General features: G+C 45.9%; 1 protein-coding gene across 1 annotated transcript in view; it reads left to right on the plus strand.

The window, feature by feature from the left end:
• Window positions 1-18,667: 18,667 nt before the first annotated feature.
• GUCY1B1 (guanylate cyclase 1 soluble subunit beta 1) overlaps window positions 18,668-19,871 on the plus strand; it is a 377,660-nt gene continuing 376,456 nt past the window's right edge. The window contains exons 1-2 of the mRNA XM_085641713.1: window positions 18,668-18,787; window positions 19,321-19,394. Of these exons, the coding sequence (XP_085497839.1) occupies window positions 18,785-18,787; window positions 19,321-19,394 (77 nt within the window). The 5' untranslated portion in view covers window positions 18,668-18,784. The remainder of the gene's footprint in view (window positions 18,788-19,320; window positions 19,395-19,871) is intronic.

The following is a 19,871-nucleotide window of genomic DNA, read 5'->3' on the forward strand; positions in this document are numbered from 1 at the left end:
TGAGACCAGAAACGCAGATGAATCCCTTGCCAAACCAGGTTGTTTTGTGATTGATAATTTTTATTCCTCCACAATAGGTTTTGGGCCCTTCGCTATCACGAGAACTTGGCCCACCCACACAAGTGAGGTAGCATTTTTATCGAGAGACCTGAGGAAATGCTGGGTGGTAGGAAATTTGTGTTATCCCACTGATCCCACGCTTTTCGCACACAGAAATGAGAGGAAAATGTGATTTTTGTTGCTTAATGTGAGGTTTTCAAGGAATTCTGGGTAAGAAAATGTAGTGGGATCCATACAAGCCATACCTCTGTGAAGTCCTTCTGGTGTCTAGTTTTCAGAAATGTCTAGGTTTGGTAGGTTTCCCCAGATGGCTGCCGAGCCCGGGACCAAAATCGCAAGTAAACCCCTTTGCAAAACAAGGTCCTTTTGCGGTTGATAATGTTGATGTCTTTAGTATACCTTTTGGGCCTATCCCTGTCGCTCACAATTGGGTCACCCACACAAGTGAGGTAGCATGTCTATCAGGAGACCTGGGGGAATGCTGCGTGGTAGGAAATTTGTACAGGCGCTGTGGTCCCACAACTTACCAGCAGAGAAATGTGAGGGAAATGTGTTTTGTTTTTAGCTGAATGTGAGGTTTGCTGGGGATTCTGGTAAGAATATGTATGCTGCTCCACACAAGCCCACCTACCTGAAGTCCCCGGGTGTCTAGTTTTCAGAAATGTCTGAATTTGGTAGGTTTCCCTAGATGACTGCCGAGCACGGAACCAAAAACACAGGTGACCCCCTTGCAAAACCAGGTTGTTTTGTGATTAATAATTTTGATGCCTCTGCAATATGTTTTGAGCCCTTCCCTGTCACTGGCACTCAGCCCACCCACACAAATTAGGTAGCATTTTTATTGCAAGACCTGTGAAAATACTGGGTGGGGGAAATTTCTGCAGGCCCGGTGATCCCACAGTATTACCACACACAAATGTGAGAAAAGTTTGATTTTTTTTGGCTAAATTTGAGGTTTGCAGGGGATTCTAGGTAAGAAAGTGTTGGAGGATCGACACAAGCCACACCTCCCTGGACTCCTCCAGGAGTCTCGTTCTAAGAAATGTCTGGTTTTTGTAGGTTTCTCTATATGGTCATCGAGCCCGGAACCAAAAATGCAGGTGACCCTTGCCAAACCTGGTCGTTTTGGGATCAATAATTTGATGCCTCCACAATACATTTTGGGCCCTTCCCTGTTGTGGGCACTTGATCCATCCACACAAGTGAGGTAGCATTTTTATTGGGAGACCTGCAGGAATGCTGGGTGGTATGAATTTGTGCTGGCCCAGAGATCCCACTACTTCCCCACACAGAAATGTGAGGAACAATACGTTTTTGTCAATCCATCAGATTTACAAGGGCTTCTGGGTAAGTAAACCTTGTGGGATCCATACAAGACATGCAACATATTATTCCCTTGGTGACCAGTTTCCAAAAAGATGTGAGGGCAGAAAGTATTCAGTGCAGAAAAAAGTACGCACTGATGGCAAAAGCACAAAAAAAAACACCAAGGGGCCGATTCACAGAACTAATCTGAGATAAAATCCTAAACTTACTACTTTTGGTATTCAGAGAAGGCATTTAGTAGTAGTAAAGTTAGGACTTCTAACTTTACTACTACTAAACTGAGATAAAATCCTAAACTTACTACTTTTGGTATTCACAGAAGGCATTTAGGAGTAATAAGGTTAGGACTCCTGACTTTACTACTACTAAATGCCTTTTGTGAATACCGAAAGTCGTAAAGTTAGCATTGTGTCTCAGTTTAGTAGTAGTAAAGTTAGGAGTCCTAAATGCCTTCTGTGATTACCAAATACGATTTTATCTCAGATTAGTTCTGTGAATCGACCCCACAGAAATTACTCCACACCCATCTACTAGTCGATCACAGGCATTCTGGTTGGATTTGACACAAGGGTAAGTAAAGGCTTCATAATAAAATACTTTATTCACCAATGACTATGATCAATCTGAAAAAGTCATTTTTAATAGTGTCAACATTAGACCAAAGAACCACTGACTCACAGTTTGTAAGCTGTAAAGCAAAATCAAGGCACCAACTGCTTTACAGTCCATTTGCATGCCTTTCATGTGTCAGACACAGAAAACCATTTACACTTCCAGCTGCAGGCCCAACAAACGACAACAGTTACATTCACAAACAGTGCCATTTAAGGGCTCATCACTCTCATACATCAACAGGACTAACACAACAATCTCACCATCAAGCACCTAAACATCAGACACCTCACAAACACACCTCAAGCAAGTCAATACACATACTGGCTACCAGCCAACAACACACTACCAGTCCATGCACATGGCCAGCCAAGCACCAGTCTACATACACCACCCGCCTAGCAAATGCCAGCCTATATACACTGCCACAAAAGCATCAGTTCACACAGAACACCAGCCAGATGCCAGTCCACTCGCAACACCAGACAAGCACTAGTCCACATGCACTGCAAGCCATGCACTAATCCACACGCACTGCAAGCCAAGTGCCAGTCCCTGGCACAACACTGCCGACACTGCAAAAATGATTGGGTAGTGACCCTTGCCCAAGCGGCCGCTCCTCTACAATAAAAGATGGTGAGAAAGTTGCTGGTGACCTACTGTGCGCATTACTGCTGCGCGATCGTGATCCCACCTGCGATCGCACAGCAGAAGTGCACTGCAAAGAGACACCGGGGAAATGAAAAACTCCTCCCCTGTGCCTCTTTGCCATCCCTTCCGCCCAGGATAAAAAACATACTTTTTCTCCCACACACCCTGAAAGCAGTAACATCCAGCGTGTCCCCGACCTGCTCTGATTATGTTGGCGCACCCATCCCCAGTGGGGGCCTGTACATAGGCGGCCCATGGGGGGAGTGTCAGTGCTTCCCTCCTAGGTGTGTGCCAGGACTTAATGGTTATGTCCTCAGCACACGAGCACGGTGGCTGAGGACATAACCATTTCACCCATAACATCCAACAAGTTAAGGTTCATAAACTGTTATTGGTAGCACCATTTTTTTCTTTATTGTGGTTGTCCTATAATAGAAAGGTTTCTCTTTCTTGTATGATTAATAATTGTCAGGTATACCAATATCTTCATATTTTTAGGTACGGATGGTGTTTCCATGACTGTTCTGGCAATTAATCTTTTAGGATTCATATGCCAGGGAGGTTGCCTGTTACTTTTTCAGGAATGTTTGGAATAATATGTTTAAATATTGTTCCTTTACTATTGTGTGCTTGTATTAGTCTCTTTTAGGTCTTGTAAAATATTTCTGACTTCTACTTCAGTACTATTATGGGGGGTGGTTCTGCTTCCTAATGCTGCCTTCTATTTCACTTTTAGTGTTAGCCCTGCCATAAATAACTTTTGAATAATGTTTGTTGCACTTCCTTAGTGAATTGTCACTGGTGGTTCTCTTCTTAGTATGAGTATATCCTCTGTTCCCTTTTTGGAATGTGGTGTATTTTTTTTGTTGCTGTTTGCAACATTGTACCAGTGGGTTTTAGAGTATGGAAAATAAACATTTTTAAAAAAAAAAACATTTTATTGGTTTTCAAGGTTTCATAGTACAGATATCGTCATATCACATATTTGCAGCAACCGTAGTCCGTTCATAGTTCACAGTGACATATACATTGCACAATCCCACTGTTCTATAGCTACACTGCAGTGTTTTCTAGAATAAATTAACCCAAACAGAGACCTGTCGCAGTAACAATCCCCATTGTTGATAATGTCTGCATCACATTTATACATTTAACATTCCCCAACTACCCCCACCCACATCCCCCCATCTCACTTGTGTGTCTGTGACCTACGTATTTTGTCTCTTCTACTATACATTCTCACCTTAGCTGTGTGTGTGTATTGTGCATCTCCCTGCCTACGCCTTGTTAACAAAAACTTAGGCACCTTTCTGTTCTGCCACTTTTACACTCTGTGTAGGGTCCTAGACTTCGTCTGCCGATTTTATGGCTTCCAGCAATATGTCCCATTCCATCGCTATTGATAGTTTTCGCAACCCCTTAAGTTCTTCTTTATGCAGTACTGTGCTCTCTGCAGCGCCCCATCTCATCATTTCCGTGTGCCATGTCAGTATGTCCGGTGATCCCGTGGTCCGTGATTTCCACCGCATAGTTATATTACGTATAGCTAAAATAAGCGCTAAATCTATAAAGCGGTATAGCACTTTATGTTTTGAGGCTTGTTTGTGGAGTCCTAAGATGCATTCCTCCATTGAGTTCTGTATTTCACGATTTGTCACTTCTCTTATCCTTTGCCTCACAGTGTCTCAATATCCCTGCACTTTGGGACAGGACCATAGCATATGCATTAGAGCAAGCATCTTGGGCAGTAGTGTGGTGTATGGGGGAACATTCGGTTTAGTTTATGTGGGGTAAGATAAGCACGGTGCAATACCATTGTCTGTATGAATTTGAACTTTGCGTTCCTTGGGTGCTCCAGCATCTTTGTCCATTCAATGTCCGTTATGTCCCTACCTATATCTCCCGCCCACGCAGTTCTCACTGTAGCAAGGTCGGCTCCCGTGTTCGAGCATATACCTGCATAGATCCATCTGATAAGATGCCTACCCCTCCCCATATAATATATCATCTTAACCAGCTCGTTGGTGTTGGATTCTTGCCTTTGCGGGCCCACTGCATTCTAATGTATCTCAGCAGTGCAGCGTGTACTATGTATAAGTGTGCCGGGACCCCTGTTTCATTTACAAAGGTGTCGTGGTCTAGTAGGGTTCCATCTCCAAAGAGATCTGACATTGTGCTAACCCCTGCTTCCAACCAGGGCTTCAGTTTGCGTTTTGTAAGTGTGCCTCCTGGTAGGGGAGTCCCCAGCAAGGGAATGTTTCCTGCATATGCCGGTGATGTCTGTGTGTATTGCAGCGCCGCCTTCCAACAGCGGAGCGCCGTGGTCAACAATGGGGGAAGGTCGCTTGGTGGTCTACTACCAGGTAATAATAGCTTATGTAATTTGCCTTTATCTATGTCTGCCATCGTAAGTCCTATTTCCTGCAGGTTACGCCCCGCCATCCAGTACGATAACCATTGTAATTGGCTTGCATAGTAGTATGCTCTCAAATCCGGGACACCCAGACCTCCCATTCGTGTGCTTACTTGTAGCTTCTTTAGGCTTATACGTCGTCGACCAGTCCCCCAAATTAGTTCAGTGAGCCTCGTGTTCAATAATTTGAACGTGGCCTGCGGCACATTTAGTGGCAGGTTCGCAAAATAATACAAGAGCCTCGGCAGCACCACCATTTTTGCTATGGCTACCCTCCCCATTACAGAGAGTGGCAGTGCCGTCCAGAACGCTCTGCTGGATCGCAGGGCCCGGATTGCTTTGTGCAAGTTTCCCTCTAACATATCTTCATGGGGCCTGTAGATTTGTATGCCAAGGTACTTAAAAGTAGTCTGGGCCACTTCCAACTGAGCATCCCCAAAGGCCATACTGTCGATTGCCGCACGTTCCGTGAAGAAAAAGGCGTACGATTTCCCCACATTAATAGATAGCCCAGATTCCAGTTCAAAGTGACGGAACTTGTTGTGTATTGGGGTCAATGGCACAGTGAGGTCCTGTAAATACAAAATTATGTCGTCTGCGTATGCCGAGAACAGGTGTGTCATGTGCCCCAACACTATTCCCCGATCGGCAAAGTCTTTCCGCAGTGTTATGGCTAATGGTTCTAGTGCTAGTATGAAGATTAGAGGAGATAGGGGACAGCCCTGTCTGGTCCCTTTATGTATGGAATATTCCTCCGAAATATGACTACCAGTTCGTGCTCGCGCAGTAGGGGCCTTGTAGAATAGACGTAACCAGGCGATATACCCCTTTGGGATTCCAAATTTCTCCAGGGCCTGGAACATATACTCCCAGCTAATAGAATCAAAGGCTTGTCTTAGATCTAAAGATAGACAGCCCGCGCGTGGGTAGAGGCTCGGGCTTCCGTCATTAAGTGGTGTAACTTCCTGATATTTAACTGCATGATGGAAGGAACCCTGTTTGATCAATGTGGATTAGCCCGGGCAAAGAGGGCAGCAACCTATTAGACAGCACCTTGCTTAATATTTTATATTCCGTGCTGAGCAGGGACAACGGTCGGTAGTTTGCCATATCCGTGGGGTCTCTTCCGGGTTTCGGAAGGGATATTACTAACACTTGCGCTATTGTATTTGGTAGAGCTCCCTTTTCCCATGCTGTTTTATATAACACTTCCAGTTGCGGTACCAAGGATTCTGCATATATGCTATAGAATTCCGCAGGGAGCCCATCTATTCCGGGGGTTTAATTACGCGGGAGTCCCTTTAGGGCTACCCGAATCTCGGATTGGGTAATGGGTCCTATTAGGCCTTTCTGGGCTGCCGTTGTAAGTCGTGGGTATGTTAATCTAGAAAGGAAGCCCTCTGCGTTGTTTTCGGAGGTGTCATCTGTTATACTGTATAATGTAGTGTAATAGTGTCGAAAGGCTGTGTTTATCTCTGCCTGTGTAGTAACTTTCGTCCCATCCGCCAGTGCAATCTCAGGTATAACCACCGCTGGGGGGGCATCTCGGAGTAGTCTGGCAAGTAGCGCCCCGGACCTATCAGCTTCAGCGTGTGCTTTTTTCGTGTATACTTGGTAGTCCATGACTCATAGTGTCTCTAACAGTTCAGCATGTCTTATTCTCTCTTCTTGCAGCGGGCCCTTGCAGTCATTGTTTGTTATAACCTCCTGCTCTAATTTCCCCATTCTGCCTTCCACCTCTATCAGTGCTTTGTGAATCTCCTGTATGTCGCCCACTATTGTGCTTATCGCTTTCCCCCGGATCACGGCTTTGAAAGCATCCCACTCTACGAGTCTGCTCGTCGCCGTATCACTATTCTCTGTGAAGTACTGGTCAATGGTCACCGCTATGTCGCTGCGGAATACAGAGTCCTCCAGCATCTGTGGCCATAGCCGCCATGTGGGCACCGGCGCGGGAACCCTCCCCCACGCTAAGGTCCTCTCCATCAGGTTGTTATCCGGAAAAGTTTTCGGCAGATATGTAGCCTGCAGTGTTTGCATTGCTATCCTGTTAGAGCAGTATATTCTGCCTATTCTTGTATGCAGGTCGTGTACTGTAGAGTAGTAGGAGTATTCCCTATGCGTGGGGTGTCTCATCCTCCAATCATCACATAAATCTCATCCTTTTGCCCACCCACCCAGTGCCTCTGCTTGCATATGAACTCCTGCTCCATGCAGTGGCGGATGCGACCTGTCCAGCGCTACATCCATTACCGCGTTGCAGTCTCCCCCTAGTATCCACGGGTGCGATTCCCATCCCACTAGTGCCCCGCTCACTATATCCCAGTATTTGTCTTGCTCAAAATTCGGAGCATACACTGTACCCAGTACTACTGGCTGTCCATCCAATGTCCCTTTTACAAATATGTATCTCCCTAGCTTATCCACCCTCTGCTCCAGTGCTGCAAATGGGACTCCATGTCTTACCCATATAGTGGTTCCCCTCGCATAACTAGAGCAAGAGGTGGAGAAAATTTGCCCCCTCCACCGCTTACGCAGCTTGGCCACCTCTCCATCGATCATATGAGACTCCTGCAAATATACTATTTGCGCCTTACGGCGTTGTAGCTGTGCATGTATCCTATGCCATTTCTGCATTGTTCCCATACCCCTTATATTCCACGTTATTATGGTGTATTTACCCTGTGTTGTCATTTTGCCTATTTTGCGGTCTGTGGGAGATGCATGCATTGAGTAGATAGGGTATCCTAGTGTCGCGGCACCAGACTGTGAGACTAACTGCCCCCACGAACTTCCCAATACTCGGTCTGGTCCTCCAACTATACCAGACCATACAACTTAACTGAAACAATAAAGACTCAATGGTCTTGTATAGCGCCTTTGCCATGTGGGGGACATCGCTAGCGCCCTTCATGTTCTGTTAAACAACCAGTCAGCGGAGCTTCTGCGGAACCTAGGCCTAATCATTAATATGCATTATACGTGTTTCATTAGAACTGCTTCTCGTTTTACAGAGCCCTTTGTTTAGTCACATTACACATATTTATGCTTGTACTTGCGGTTACAGTCATCCATATAAGTCTTTAATGACTTGCGGGGTCGCAGATGGGAACAGTGCCATACTGCCCTCTGACTCCGACTCGTGCGTTGCCTCTTCTTCAAAGAGGTCTGAGCCACCTCTCCCAAATTTTGTGTGAGCTTGGCCGCGGCCTCCAGCACCTGCGATTTGTTCTGCTGCATCTGCTGTGGCGTGAGGTATTGCCTTGCAGGAGTCCGGCTTGTCCTTTGTTTGTGTCGGGCAGGGGACCTCCCCGGTCCCGCCTTGTTCTTCACCGTGGGTCGAGCTGCTGTCAGCATAGCATTTGTTAGGTCCAGCACCTCTATCCACTCTTCCACGTCACCGGGGCTTTCGAAGAAGTAGGATTTTTGTTCATGTATGACTTTTAAGCGTGCCGGGAAAAGCAGAGCATATTTCAAATTTAAATCTCGAAGTTTCTTTTTAACTGCCAGGAAAGAAGAGCGCTGTCTTTGGACCATCATTGTATAGTATGGGTAGAGGGAAATTTTTGTGTTCTCGAAATTTATAGGAGTTGACTCCCGAGCTTTTTGCAGGAGGGTGTCTCTGTCGCGAAAATTCAGTAGTTTCACAATTAGAGGTCTAGGCTGGGCACCTGGTTTTGGGCGGCCGGTAGGTATCCTATGCGCTCTCTCTATACAGTATTGTGTGGAGAGTCCTGCATTAGTAACGTGGTTCCGGAACCACTGCTCCATATATCTAGTTGTGTCGCTCCCTTCACTTTTCTCCGGCAGCCTGATGACACAGATGTTGTTCCGTCTTGCCCTCCCTTCCGCATCCTCCACCCTGTCCAGCAGTGTGGCTACTTGTTCCTGCAGCTGTACGATCTTCGAGTCAGCCTGCGATTGTCGGGGGGTCACTTCCTCCAGTGTCACAGCGTTATCTTTCACTTTATCCGCAAGTTTTGCATGGTCTGCTCTTAGTAAATTCAGGCCAGTAGTGAGGGTTCTGATTTGAAGCTCTATCACCTTTCGGGATTCCCGTACTTCCTGCAGGATGAGATCCAGTTTGTCCGCATGTGTTGGCGCCACTAACATTGTGGTGTCCTCGACACCCGGGTTGCAACTCGCTGGCACCGATGTCGCCGGGCCTGAGTCGTGCCCTCTCTGTTCCTGACTCTTCGCCCCTTTGTGTCCCATTTTGCAAGGCACTCCAGTGGCAGGTAGCACAAATGTAGCAGGTGCCCGGGGATAGCATGGTATTCCTTGAGGTCACCAGTGTGCCCGCTCCACCTTCCTTCTGTTGCTCACCAGGCTGTGTCGCTTACTGTGGTTCCCGTTTATCTCGTGCCGCCCGGTGCCCTTCGTCCTGTTGCCCCATCCGAGTTCACTCGCTGCGTGGTGTGTCTGGCATCAGAATCTTACCATCCCACTCTGTCGCAGGCGACCTCAGCGTTCCCACCTTCTCTGCTCAATCATTGTGTTCTCCACGCTGGTCGCACTTTAGTACTGCCTGCTATAGCGCACACCGACAGCAGCTCTCCTGGCAGACCTCAAGGGTGGGAGGGCGGCGATATGTCCGGGTGGCACTTAGAACAACATCTACTGGGTCCTTCTTCGTCCTCTCACTGGCTATCCTGCCCACACAATGGAGTCTGTTTGCAAACTGGTGGGGTACACCTGTGTTTCACCAATTATTTTCATTGCAGCCTCTCTGCCCCTCCAAATGTGCCTGGCCAGTTTTCCGTTTGCAAGAGTTCCCTTGCCAGGTGTTGCAAGAGGCCTGTATTTTCCATATGAGGCTGTTCAACTGCACAAGAGGCCACTGGGTGTCTGCCTCGTATTCCGGATCACCCAGATCGAGAGGAACCCTCCGGACGCCCTTCTCCAGGAGGTGGGTGCAGCTCACTCTGTTTGCCCCGTCCTTGTATCACGCTCCTCCCAATCTGCCAAATCTTCAGCGTGCCTCATTTAGTATAGCGCGCCTTCACGGAAATGGCACCTCCCGCCGCGCCCTCGCTACTCTTCTGTGCGCGCCGCCCAGGAGCAGGCCTCAGCGCGTCCTCGGCCTTGCGTAGCGCTCGAGTCCGTCTCCCTGACCCGCCGCTCCCGCAGCGCTTCCTACATGGCAGTCGCTCCCGCCGCCCTTCTCTAGTTCTCCCAGCCGCAGCGTATCCGATCGCCAGGGCCCCAGCTGCACAGCTCCGGTCTCACCGCCTCGGAAGGTCAACGGACCTCACAGAAGAATCGTCGTGGCTCTACGCACTCTGCTGGCCGCCACGTCGGTAGATCTCCAGGGGCATAAGTTTCGGCATGGATGTCCCTCCGACCTCCCGTCCGCACAGATTCTTCTCCGCTGGCCCCGCTGCACGCCTGTGCGTTTTTGCTGCGTTTCCAGCTCCGTTCAGGCCATGTATAGCAGGATCATGCCGGCCCGGCTCCGGAGCTCCTCTAAGAAACAGCCGCCATGCCTGGCTGCTAGCCACGCCCCCAGTATGGAAAATATACATTATTTAGATTTTTTTTAAAGGTGATATATTAATTGCAACATTTTTACATTGCAGGTGCACATTTTAACTTTCATTCTGGATGTTGTTTTTACTTTGCTTTAGTTGTGAAGTTTTGCTCTGCAGTACTGCTTTGTGTTGTTTTCATTTGTTGCAGTCTATTGAGAGGAAAAATGTGTTAATTGTGTTGGTATATTTTTGAAGTTTAAGTAAAGATTTGCTCTTTTATCTCACTTTTTAAATATGTTAAAGGATTATTTTTAGTTCAATTTTATTGTTGTGCTTTGGTACTGTGCTGACATTCGAGGTGGCCTCTTTTAATTTGAGTAATTCAATATCTTTTTCTTTATCTTCTTTTTCTGTTAGCTTTTTTCTTTGTTGTAGATGTACCTGTAAATTGGATAAATAAACATGTTGCTGGTTTTAATTATTTGTTATCTGAACATACTTTTAGTTATTCATTACTTTTCTCTCTTTTCATTGATTGACAGTCTTTTTTTATCAGAGTATTGAGTTGTTTGTGGAAGAGTTTCAGTCTTCTTTTGTAGGTTTGCAATCTGGCAGAGAGACACTGTTCTACTGTAATTCTTTATTGGAAGCATTTTGTTGCAACGTTTGTGGCCGTTTTATACTGTTTGTTATTTTAAAAAGTGTTTCTATTTCTTAGCTGTTTTTACATTTAATTTGATTGGTTCATCAAAGTTTAGATTGAATGTGCTGTCTCCATTTATGGTAAATGTTAATTAGGGTTTTTGTTATTTATTTAATGTATATTAATTTTATTTTGTCATATTGTACATGTCTTTTTAAATGTAACATAATATTGTGTGTTTTGTTTAGAATTATGACCATAGTTTAGTGTTCAGACCGTATCTACTCACGTGGGATGCAGTGTCTGAAGGCACCGGGAACGCATCGTGAAACCTGGCTCTGCTGCCAAATCATTACGGGAGCTGCGACTGCCAGACGCGGGTGTTTGAATTTACTGGGAGAATGTCTCGGGATGCTTTTGCCTGCTGGCCGGTTATCGTGCTCCTGGTTCACAACGAGACGGTATCCAGGGCTGAGCGGGAGCGAAGGCGGAGCATGTCGAATCGGGGAGCGAGAGGCTCCAAATCCAACACCACAGCTGTGAGCGCCGGCCAAGGAGATGCCGAGGCGCCGGACACCACATTGAAAGGTAAACGAAAGACAGGGGCGCTAAAAAGACAGCGGGGATACTCAGGGGAGGAGGAGTGCCTAAGGAGGGCTCTGAGCCATCTATTGTTAAACATCTTCCTATCAACAAAGTACCGGCTCCAACCACTGAAATCGCACGGCCTCCAGGGGGTGAGCATGAAGACATGCTGGTGATGGAAAAAGGCAACTTCAATTCACTGCAACTGGGTGAACATATAAAAGAAAATCCTACCCCGGGTGCAGAGTACTCTATCAGCGCTTTTGATACTATCAAACCGGCAGCCCCCCCGGCACTCTTTAATAATAATATGAATCTTACAACCTTGCTTTCCACCGTCTCCGACGCCCACACCCCAGTCTCCAGGTGTAAAGAGCCAGAATCCAATCCGAAGACCACTGAAGCAGCAAATCATTCCCAAACTATGGAAAACAACCGAGAGCTGCTGGCTCCCCAGACTCCCGAATTAACTGGCAAACATTTATTTTCTGTATTTGATGGCTCTGAATCCACAACAGAGGATTGCTTGACTAGCGCAAGTGACGACGATGTCTCTGACAACAATGATAGCAATCCCTCTAGAGACACGGGGACTGTTCAGCGCCAGAAGAGGGCACACAATAGGATAAAAAGACGTAGACAGCTAAAATGGGATTAATCAGATTTCTTTTTCTCATGGAGAGGAGGCTTTGAAACCCTTACCCAGGGAGAATACAGGAACAACACCCCAAACTACGGAAGAGCCCTCTTTAACTTCCATTTTGGTTTCTATAAAGCAGTTTCAGGAAGAGGTCCGCACTGACAGCTGCCTCGCCACGGGTGCTGCTAGAAAACTGCAAGGGGGCATTAGAAAGCTAAGCAAAATCTTTACCGACATCGGGGATAGGGTTACCATGGTGGAAGGTCATACAGAAAGTTTAGAAACTGAAGTAACTGCCTTAAAAGAACAAGGGTCTTCCCAAGCTGCTTGTCTAACAGATTTCATGAAAAAGATGGAGGAGCAGGAGAAAAGGCAATGCCGGGACAATCTCTGCCTACTAGGGATAAGTAAGAAAGAGCGCTCTTGCATGATATCAGATACGAGATGCATATGAAAGACTGGATCCAGGAGTTTCTCGAGACAAATATAGGGTCTGCACCTCTCATGGTGGTGTGGGACACACTGAAAGCATGTATCCGCGGTGAGACCCTACTGTACTCCATAAGAAAAAATAAACAAGAAAAGGCACAGATCTTGAAGCTATAGGACAAAATGGCTAAAGCGGAAGAAAAATTAACTAAGGCTGTTCAGTTGAGGGTGGAAATTGAAGCAGCACAGCTTGAAGTGGTAGCCATTAAAGCCGAAATTGGGTCGATGCTTGCAGAGAAGGTCGCTGCAAAATGGGCTTCAGCTCGGGAAAAAACCTACGAGTGTAGTGAACTTATCGGTCATCAACTGGCCATTAGAACCAGACAGCAGGTCTCCTCCAATGAAATACTCTCGATACAAGTCTCTATGGGAGAGACTACTAACGACCTTATTAAAATTCAAGGGGCATTTCGAGAGTTCTATAAGAGCTTATATACAGAGGAGAATATTAGCTCACCTGATTTCAGAGAGGCAAAGATTTTTGACTACCTGAACACAGTCTTGCTTACTCAACTAAGCGCGGAAGAACATGATCAATTATAAGATCCACCTTCATGGGAAGAAATTGCCCTAGCAAACCTGCCAGATGGTAAAGCCGCTGGTTTAGATTGTATCCCTGTGGAATTCTACAAAATCTTTTCCCTTCAAATAAAAGATCTGCTTACCACACTGGTAGTTTCCATCTTCAATTGGGCCCCTCCACCAGATTCATGGTCATCTGCTAAGATCGTAATCTTTCCAAAGAAAGATAAGTCACCGCTAATTATGGGCTTATATCGGCCGATCACGCTTATTAACTGTGATTCTAAAGTCTACTAAAAAATCCTTGCGTCTAGAATACCTTCCAGAATTGAACACCTTGTATCCAAGTGGCAATATAGGTTCATTCCTAAAAAAGGGACTGCCGAACATGTTCGGTGGACCATTACCTGGTTTGATGCCGCTCAAGTGTCAGGAGACCCGATTGGGCTAATTTTACTGGATGCTGAAAAAGCATTCGATCGTGTCTCCTGGCAATTTCTCTGGGGCGTCATGAGGAGGATGCATTTTGGCTCTAAGGCGATTCAGGCTTTGCAGGCCCTGTATCTAAATCCCACTGCCAGAATCTCAATAAATGGAAAATTAACTGAGCCGATTGAGATATCATGGGGTATTCGGCAGGGCTGCCCTTGCTCTCCATTGCTATTTGCGATGTATATAGACTCCTTCATCAAGAAAATAGAAAACAATAAAAAACAAACAGCCAGGTCCAGCTCCGTGGCTCCCTAGTTTTGGCTCATAACAACTAGGCACAACAGACTTTGAACAATTTGGAAAAATCAAAACAATGGAGTAAAAACAGTTTAGTCCAAATTCCAAAAATCAAACTCAAAAGTTTTGTTCTAAGGCAATTGAAAGGAATTTTGTGATCTAATTCACTTTACTGAATGGTGTACTTTTAAACACAAGTACTCATCCGCACCGCTGAGCACCAAATGCTGGAAAGTGGATTATTGGTAGGGGCAAATGTAGGTCTGCCACTGGCAATAAGGCCACTAACACAGTATAAGGCTCAGAATAGGTCTTAGAAAATGATTACAATGCTCAACCTTTGGTAACGTGGCTGCGAGCAGACAGGCTTAATTTCAAAGACAGGTATGTAAGGCATTTAAAAACACCACTTCAGTAAATAATTATGACACAACACTTGATAAAAATCAAACACCAATTTATAGAAATAGGAAATATTTGTATCCATTAAATGACACATAAACAACAAAAGTCCAATGTAGGGAGCCGGAGATATGAATTTTTAAAAGATTTGACACTTTATAGCACTTAAAAACTTATAGCACCATATTGGGACATCTGGTCACGATAGACCGGCTCAAAGTTAAAGTTTCAGGCTGACCACGAGGTCACCTGAGCGGCTGCCACTCGCGGTAGGTCCCGGTCACAGATTTTACCTTTGTTCCCCAGATGCTCTTCACCAGGCTGGATTCGGTGAGGGTTCGCCGGCCTCAGATATCTTCTACTCCTGGTCAAACTCTGAAAGTCAGACCTACGGAGCTTTTAGTGGGACGAACCTGGGTGGCTTGGCTTGTTCGCGGTTGAAGGCAGGCGGCTTAGCTGACCAGCTGAAGTCGGTCCCCCTCTGGAGCTTTTTTTCAAAGTTGCTCCAAATTTCTCCAAACTTCTGGAACTTCTCCCTGAAGTTACCCAAGGGGTCCCAAAGTGTCTCAAACTCACTCCAAGGGTCTAGAAGCTCCAAGATGGTCCTTGAAAGTTGAGGATTTCAGTTCCCACAATCCACTTGGACAAAACCCTTACAGATCCACTGGTATTTCTCCAGGTTGAGGATCCTTGGTGGTGATGGTCCACGTGAGCTCTGTTAACCTATAGCTTGCACTCTTCAGTTCCTTTTCAGCAAGGTAATCCACAGGGCTATAAGTTCAGCTGGTGTAATCTTCAGAGGGCAGGCCTTAGAATTTTGCACCACAACTTCTCAGCATGGCACCGTCTTGCTTTTTTAAGTTTCAAGCAGCAAATCTGAGAGATTCTGCCCCACTCAGATACTTATTCCAAGTTCTCTGGGTCAAGTAGGAGGCCACTGCTGACCAATGGGAGCAGGGCAAATGCCCAAGGATATGACCACATCCTGGAGAGTGTGGCATTATTTTGTCCCAGAGTGCACCAAATCCTCCAAACTCATAATGACTGATTTTCCAGCAGGGAGGTAAGAGCTGGCAAAACACACCCCTAAGATGGCTACTCTTCATAGATTCTCCCCCTTGCATCTGTGCATTCCTTTCATAAGACTAGCTCTGGCTGAGGTGAAAATTTTAGAGTTGAAAATGCCATTGGTCTCTTCCCTCCTCTTTGAAAACCATGGTTTACAACTCCTCCCCCTGCCCTGGCATTCCTGTGGAAGAGCACACTGCCATCCCAGAAGAGCTGGTTAACCCCAGGGGCTCTTTATCACCTCTTCAAAGCAGCCTGGCTAATCCACTTAACTCAGACCACTGGAAGGCTGAATCTGGACTTACAAACAAGAAAGTCTTCTAACTTCTTGGATGAACACTTTAGGAGAAATTCAACAATATCATATTCTTGAGTTTATTAATACCATTCCGGGACGTCTTTGAATGGCACTTTTAGCCTTCTCCTATCAAGAGTTATTAGTTGATAACTTCCTGCCATGTTAATCTATGTGGCAGGGGGTTTGCAATGGAAAAAATGACTTGGGACATTTTTCCAGCACCAGGACTTACAAAAACATATTTTATAAGTACTTTGCTTATATATACAGGACCCCACCCCATGGGACAACTAGGGGAGACTTTAGGGGTTCTGTATCTGTAGAAATATTGCAGACCCTCCCTCCACAGTGCTCCTGGCATCAAACTCGAATTTGGGCAGCACTTTATCACAATGTGGGGAGTGAAATTTGAAATTTCACTCAACCCAGGGCATATAAAACTCATTTTATAAGGGTCTATCTTATAAATACCTGACCCCCCACCCCTGGAACACCTAGGGGAGACCCGGGGGGTTCCTAATATGCCAAAACATTGTAGGCTATCCATTTTTAAGTGCCCCAAACACCAAGTCGAGTTTGGGCACAATTTAGTTTTTAAAAGCAGTCCTGGAACTCAGGGCTGCTTTTAAACTGACCTCAGTCTTCAGCAGTGCACAAATGCAAGTACAGAAAAGGCTGCTGGCCTCTAAACTGCCATGCCCTACTATGTACTAGGGACTGATAGGTAGTTTCAATCCCCCTGCCGTATTATGTACTAGGGGTTTATAGGGTAGGTCATGCCAATCTCAGGGGTACCTCAACCCATAGTGTACCCTAGTGTATGTAGGTGTTTTCACGGTATTCTAAGTGTTTTCAGCATAGCACTGGCCCTGGGCCTGGTTAGGCAAAGCTCAGGGTCAGTCAGAGTCAGTTACCAACAGTACCAGTATGCCAAAAGTTGGGGGTGCCCAGGGCACAGGAGGACTTTGCAGCACACATGTTAAGCAAATCAGAATTAAGATTGTCACAGATCAACATATAATACTAAGCCATTTCGAAGGAAAGGAAAATTCCAGGAGCTTCTACAGCAACAGCATAGTTTGGAAATGCACAACACTGTATGAACCGTTTTTTAACCAAAGATTCATATTCTACTGTATACTAGCAGGTCCATATTGCAAATTCTTGTGGATGTGTCCTTGAAGCAGGAAGTTTCATTCACAATACAGGCAGTGGTGGCTCCTCCGCTATGGCGGAGGAGCGTCGCCTCTCATCCCCCGCCAGTGGCTTCAAAATTTAAAAATTAAAACGTGTTTATTATCGTTTTATTTTTCCTTTCCTTCCGCGTTTTATGGGTGGGGCCATCGCAGAGGGCAGTCACAGGAGGAGTTGTGGCACTGAACTCAGTGCGCATGGTGGTTTGGCTAGCTGTCTCAGGACGGCTAAACCGTCATGCGCACTGACATCTCCCCAACCCGAGCTGCATTGCATCGTGAAGAGAATAGCAGGCGCAGGCTCACAGTCCCCTTTGGAGAGGAAAACAAGCCAGCTCAGGCCAATCCCAGTGCTTTTCTCATGCATGAGATAAGCGCTGGAATTGGCAGCAGGGGGGTCTGGGAGCCTCAGCAGAAAGCGTAGAGCAGCGATCGACAAGGAGAAGGTAAGTTATTTTTTTCTTTATTTGTGTCTTCCATCTGTGCCCCCCACCTTACACCCCTCCCATGCCAATTTGCATTGAGAGCTGCTGCTAATGAACATTTGCTACCTAAGGAAAACAACCAGTTACATCACTGGATCCTTTGCTCTGCGAAGGTTGTGGGGAGAGAAGATACGCTGGGGAGCATTGATTGGGAGGGGTAAAGAACAGGAGCAGGGTGGGACGAACACCAAAACAGCACCTGTATTATCAAAATGGAGTGTCTGCAAAATGTGGCACAATTAAACTACATTAATAAACACACTTCTAAACGCCTAATAAAAATCGATTCAAGTGCAACATTAAAAATTCATAATTTATTAATAGAATCATCATAAAGATCATTTGAATTGAAAAATAATTTGTCAGTAAAAATTGCAGATCTAGAAAAAGTTACTACACAAATCCTCCCTCAAATACAGTGGAAACATTCAAGACAATTGCCCAATCAGTTCACCATGAAAAGTTGTCAGATGAAACGACTTGATTTGGTTAGGGGATAGGGCAGAATGGAAACGTAAAGTTAATTATTCCGTGTCTCTCAGTATCATTAGGGACAGCGCGCTTTACAGCAGGAAAGTAATAGAAACAAACTCAAATGAAAATATTGTTTCGAACCATAGTCATTTTTCGCCTGCCTTTCGCAAATGGAAATTTTCATTTGGACAGGTATGGAAGGTTGGCTATACCATTTCATACGCGAAGATCATTGTAGGCGTCAAGTTTATTTTTTATTTTGTATTCGATCACGATTAAGCCGGTCAAAGAGGTGAGTGGGGCATTGAAGGACAGTGCCTCGTCAGGTGAAAAAATCACAATGACAATTTAAGAAGCTCTGTCAGTCATTCGTTGCACATTCTTTCTAGGCGATGTTCCAGAGACCTGGCACACGGGCACTGTCCGTAGCGAGCGCCGAGTCTCAGAAGGACCAGTGACAGTGACACTCTCCGTCCTGCGCATCGCCCCCTACCAACTCACGTCCTCCTTTGGTTCTGTCCTTCCTTCCCCTCCTATTGGTTCCGACAGCTGCATTCGACCCCTGCTTTGGCTCCTTGATTGGTCGGGTAGGCTGTCGCTCTCAGTCGGATCAGCCTGCTAGTGTTTCTCTGAAGCGGATGCTCAGTAGCTGCATAGTATCGGTCTCTAAGTAACGGGGGATATTTTATTTTTAATGAGCTTCGTGGACACTGCTAGTGCACAATGGTAAGGAGCGGGGAAGCGTGTTGTATGTCAGTGTGGTTGGAAGCAGATTTATTGTGTACCGAACAGGTTGCATTATGTAATGTTATGTGTAATGACATCTGTAGAGGTATAATGTGTGTGTGTGTGGGGGGGGGGGGGAGACTATGAGATGCAGCGCTGCCATCCTTATGCCACCCCTTAGGAAGACGTAGAAATGAACGCTGAAAACATAGCATATTTATACAATTGTGAGTAAAGCCTTTTTACAAAAATGTCCGTATCGGAGGAGGGTGAGCTCTTCCTGCGGCAGGCGGCGATATTTTAAAAGAAGAAGGTACAAGAATATGTTCCAGTTCCCGGCTGTGATGCGCCAAACACTCGTGGATGCAGACAGTGACAATTTGGTACTCCAGGGGTGTTCTGTACGGTGTTATTATTTTCTCCGGAAAGAGTCGTAAAATATCAAATAACATTGTGTTTGTAGGTCGCTGTCGTGCGTTATTTTCACATGAACTAAGCCTTCCGTCTCCATCTTTTCTCTGTGTTGTACGCAGTATGGATTCGTGAATCACGCCTTGGAGCTGTTGGTGCTGAGAAATTATGGTCCTGAGGTGTGGGAAGATATCAAGTAAGTTCACCCGCTGAGTGTGGTGTGTTTTTATGTTAACAGGAGGTCGTGTTTGCGTAGGTGGGGACTCCTATTTGGACAACTCAGTCGCACAAAACACACACACAAACCTGACAAATAAAGTGCGAAAAGCCCTTTTTTCACAGCCTGTTAAGGAGCAACGCGGGGTTTTCAGTTGTACCCTGAGCACAAAAATCGCTGCCTGAGTAAAAACACACAAGATCCACTGCTACTAGACATCACAAGTCTGCCAAAATTGTCGGTCTAAACGTAAATCTGCCCTACTGTAACACATGCAAAGTTGCAGCCGTGCTGTTGCAGTTCGGTACGTGAGGAGCGCTGCGATATTTGGCAAGTGAGAGGGTGCCTTTACAAGAGTGTATTGAACTACGATTGTGACTTTAATGTAAACCACACAAAGTGCTAAAAGTGAGCAGCACGGCCTGCCAGGGTGTTCCGTCCTTACATATATTGATG

Source organism: Triturus cristatus, chromosome 2_2 (assembly GCF_964204655.1).
Source record: "Triturus cristatus chromosome 2_2, aTriCri1.1, whole genome shotgun sequence".
Classification (NCBI taxonomy): Eukaryota; Metazoa; Chordata; class Amphibia; order Caudata; family Salamandridae; genus Triturus; species Triturus cristatus.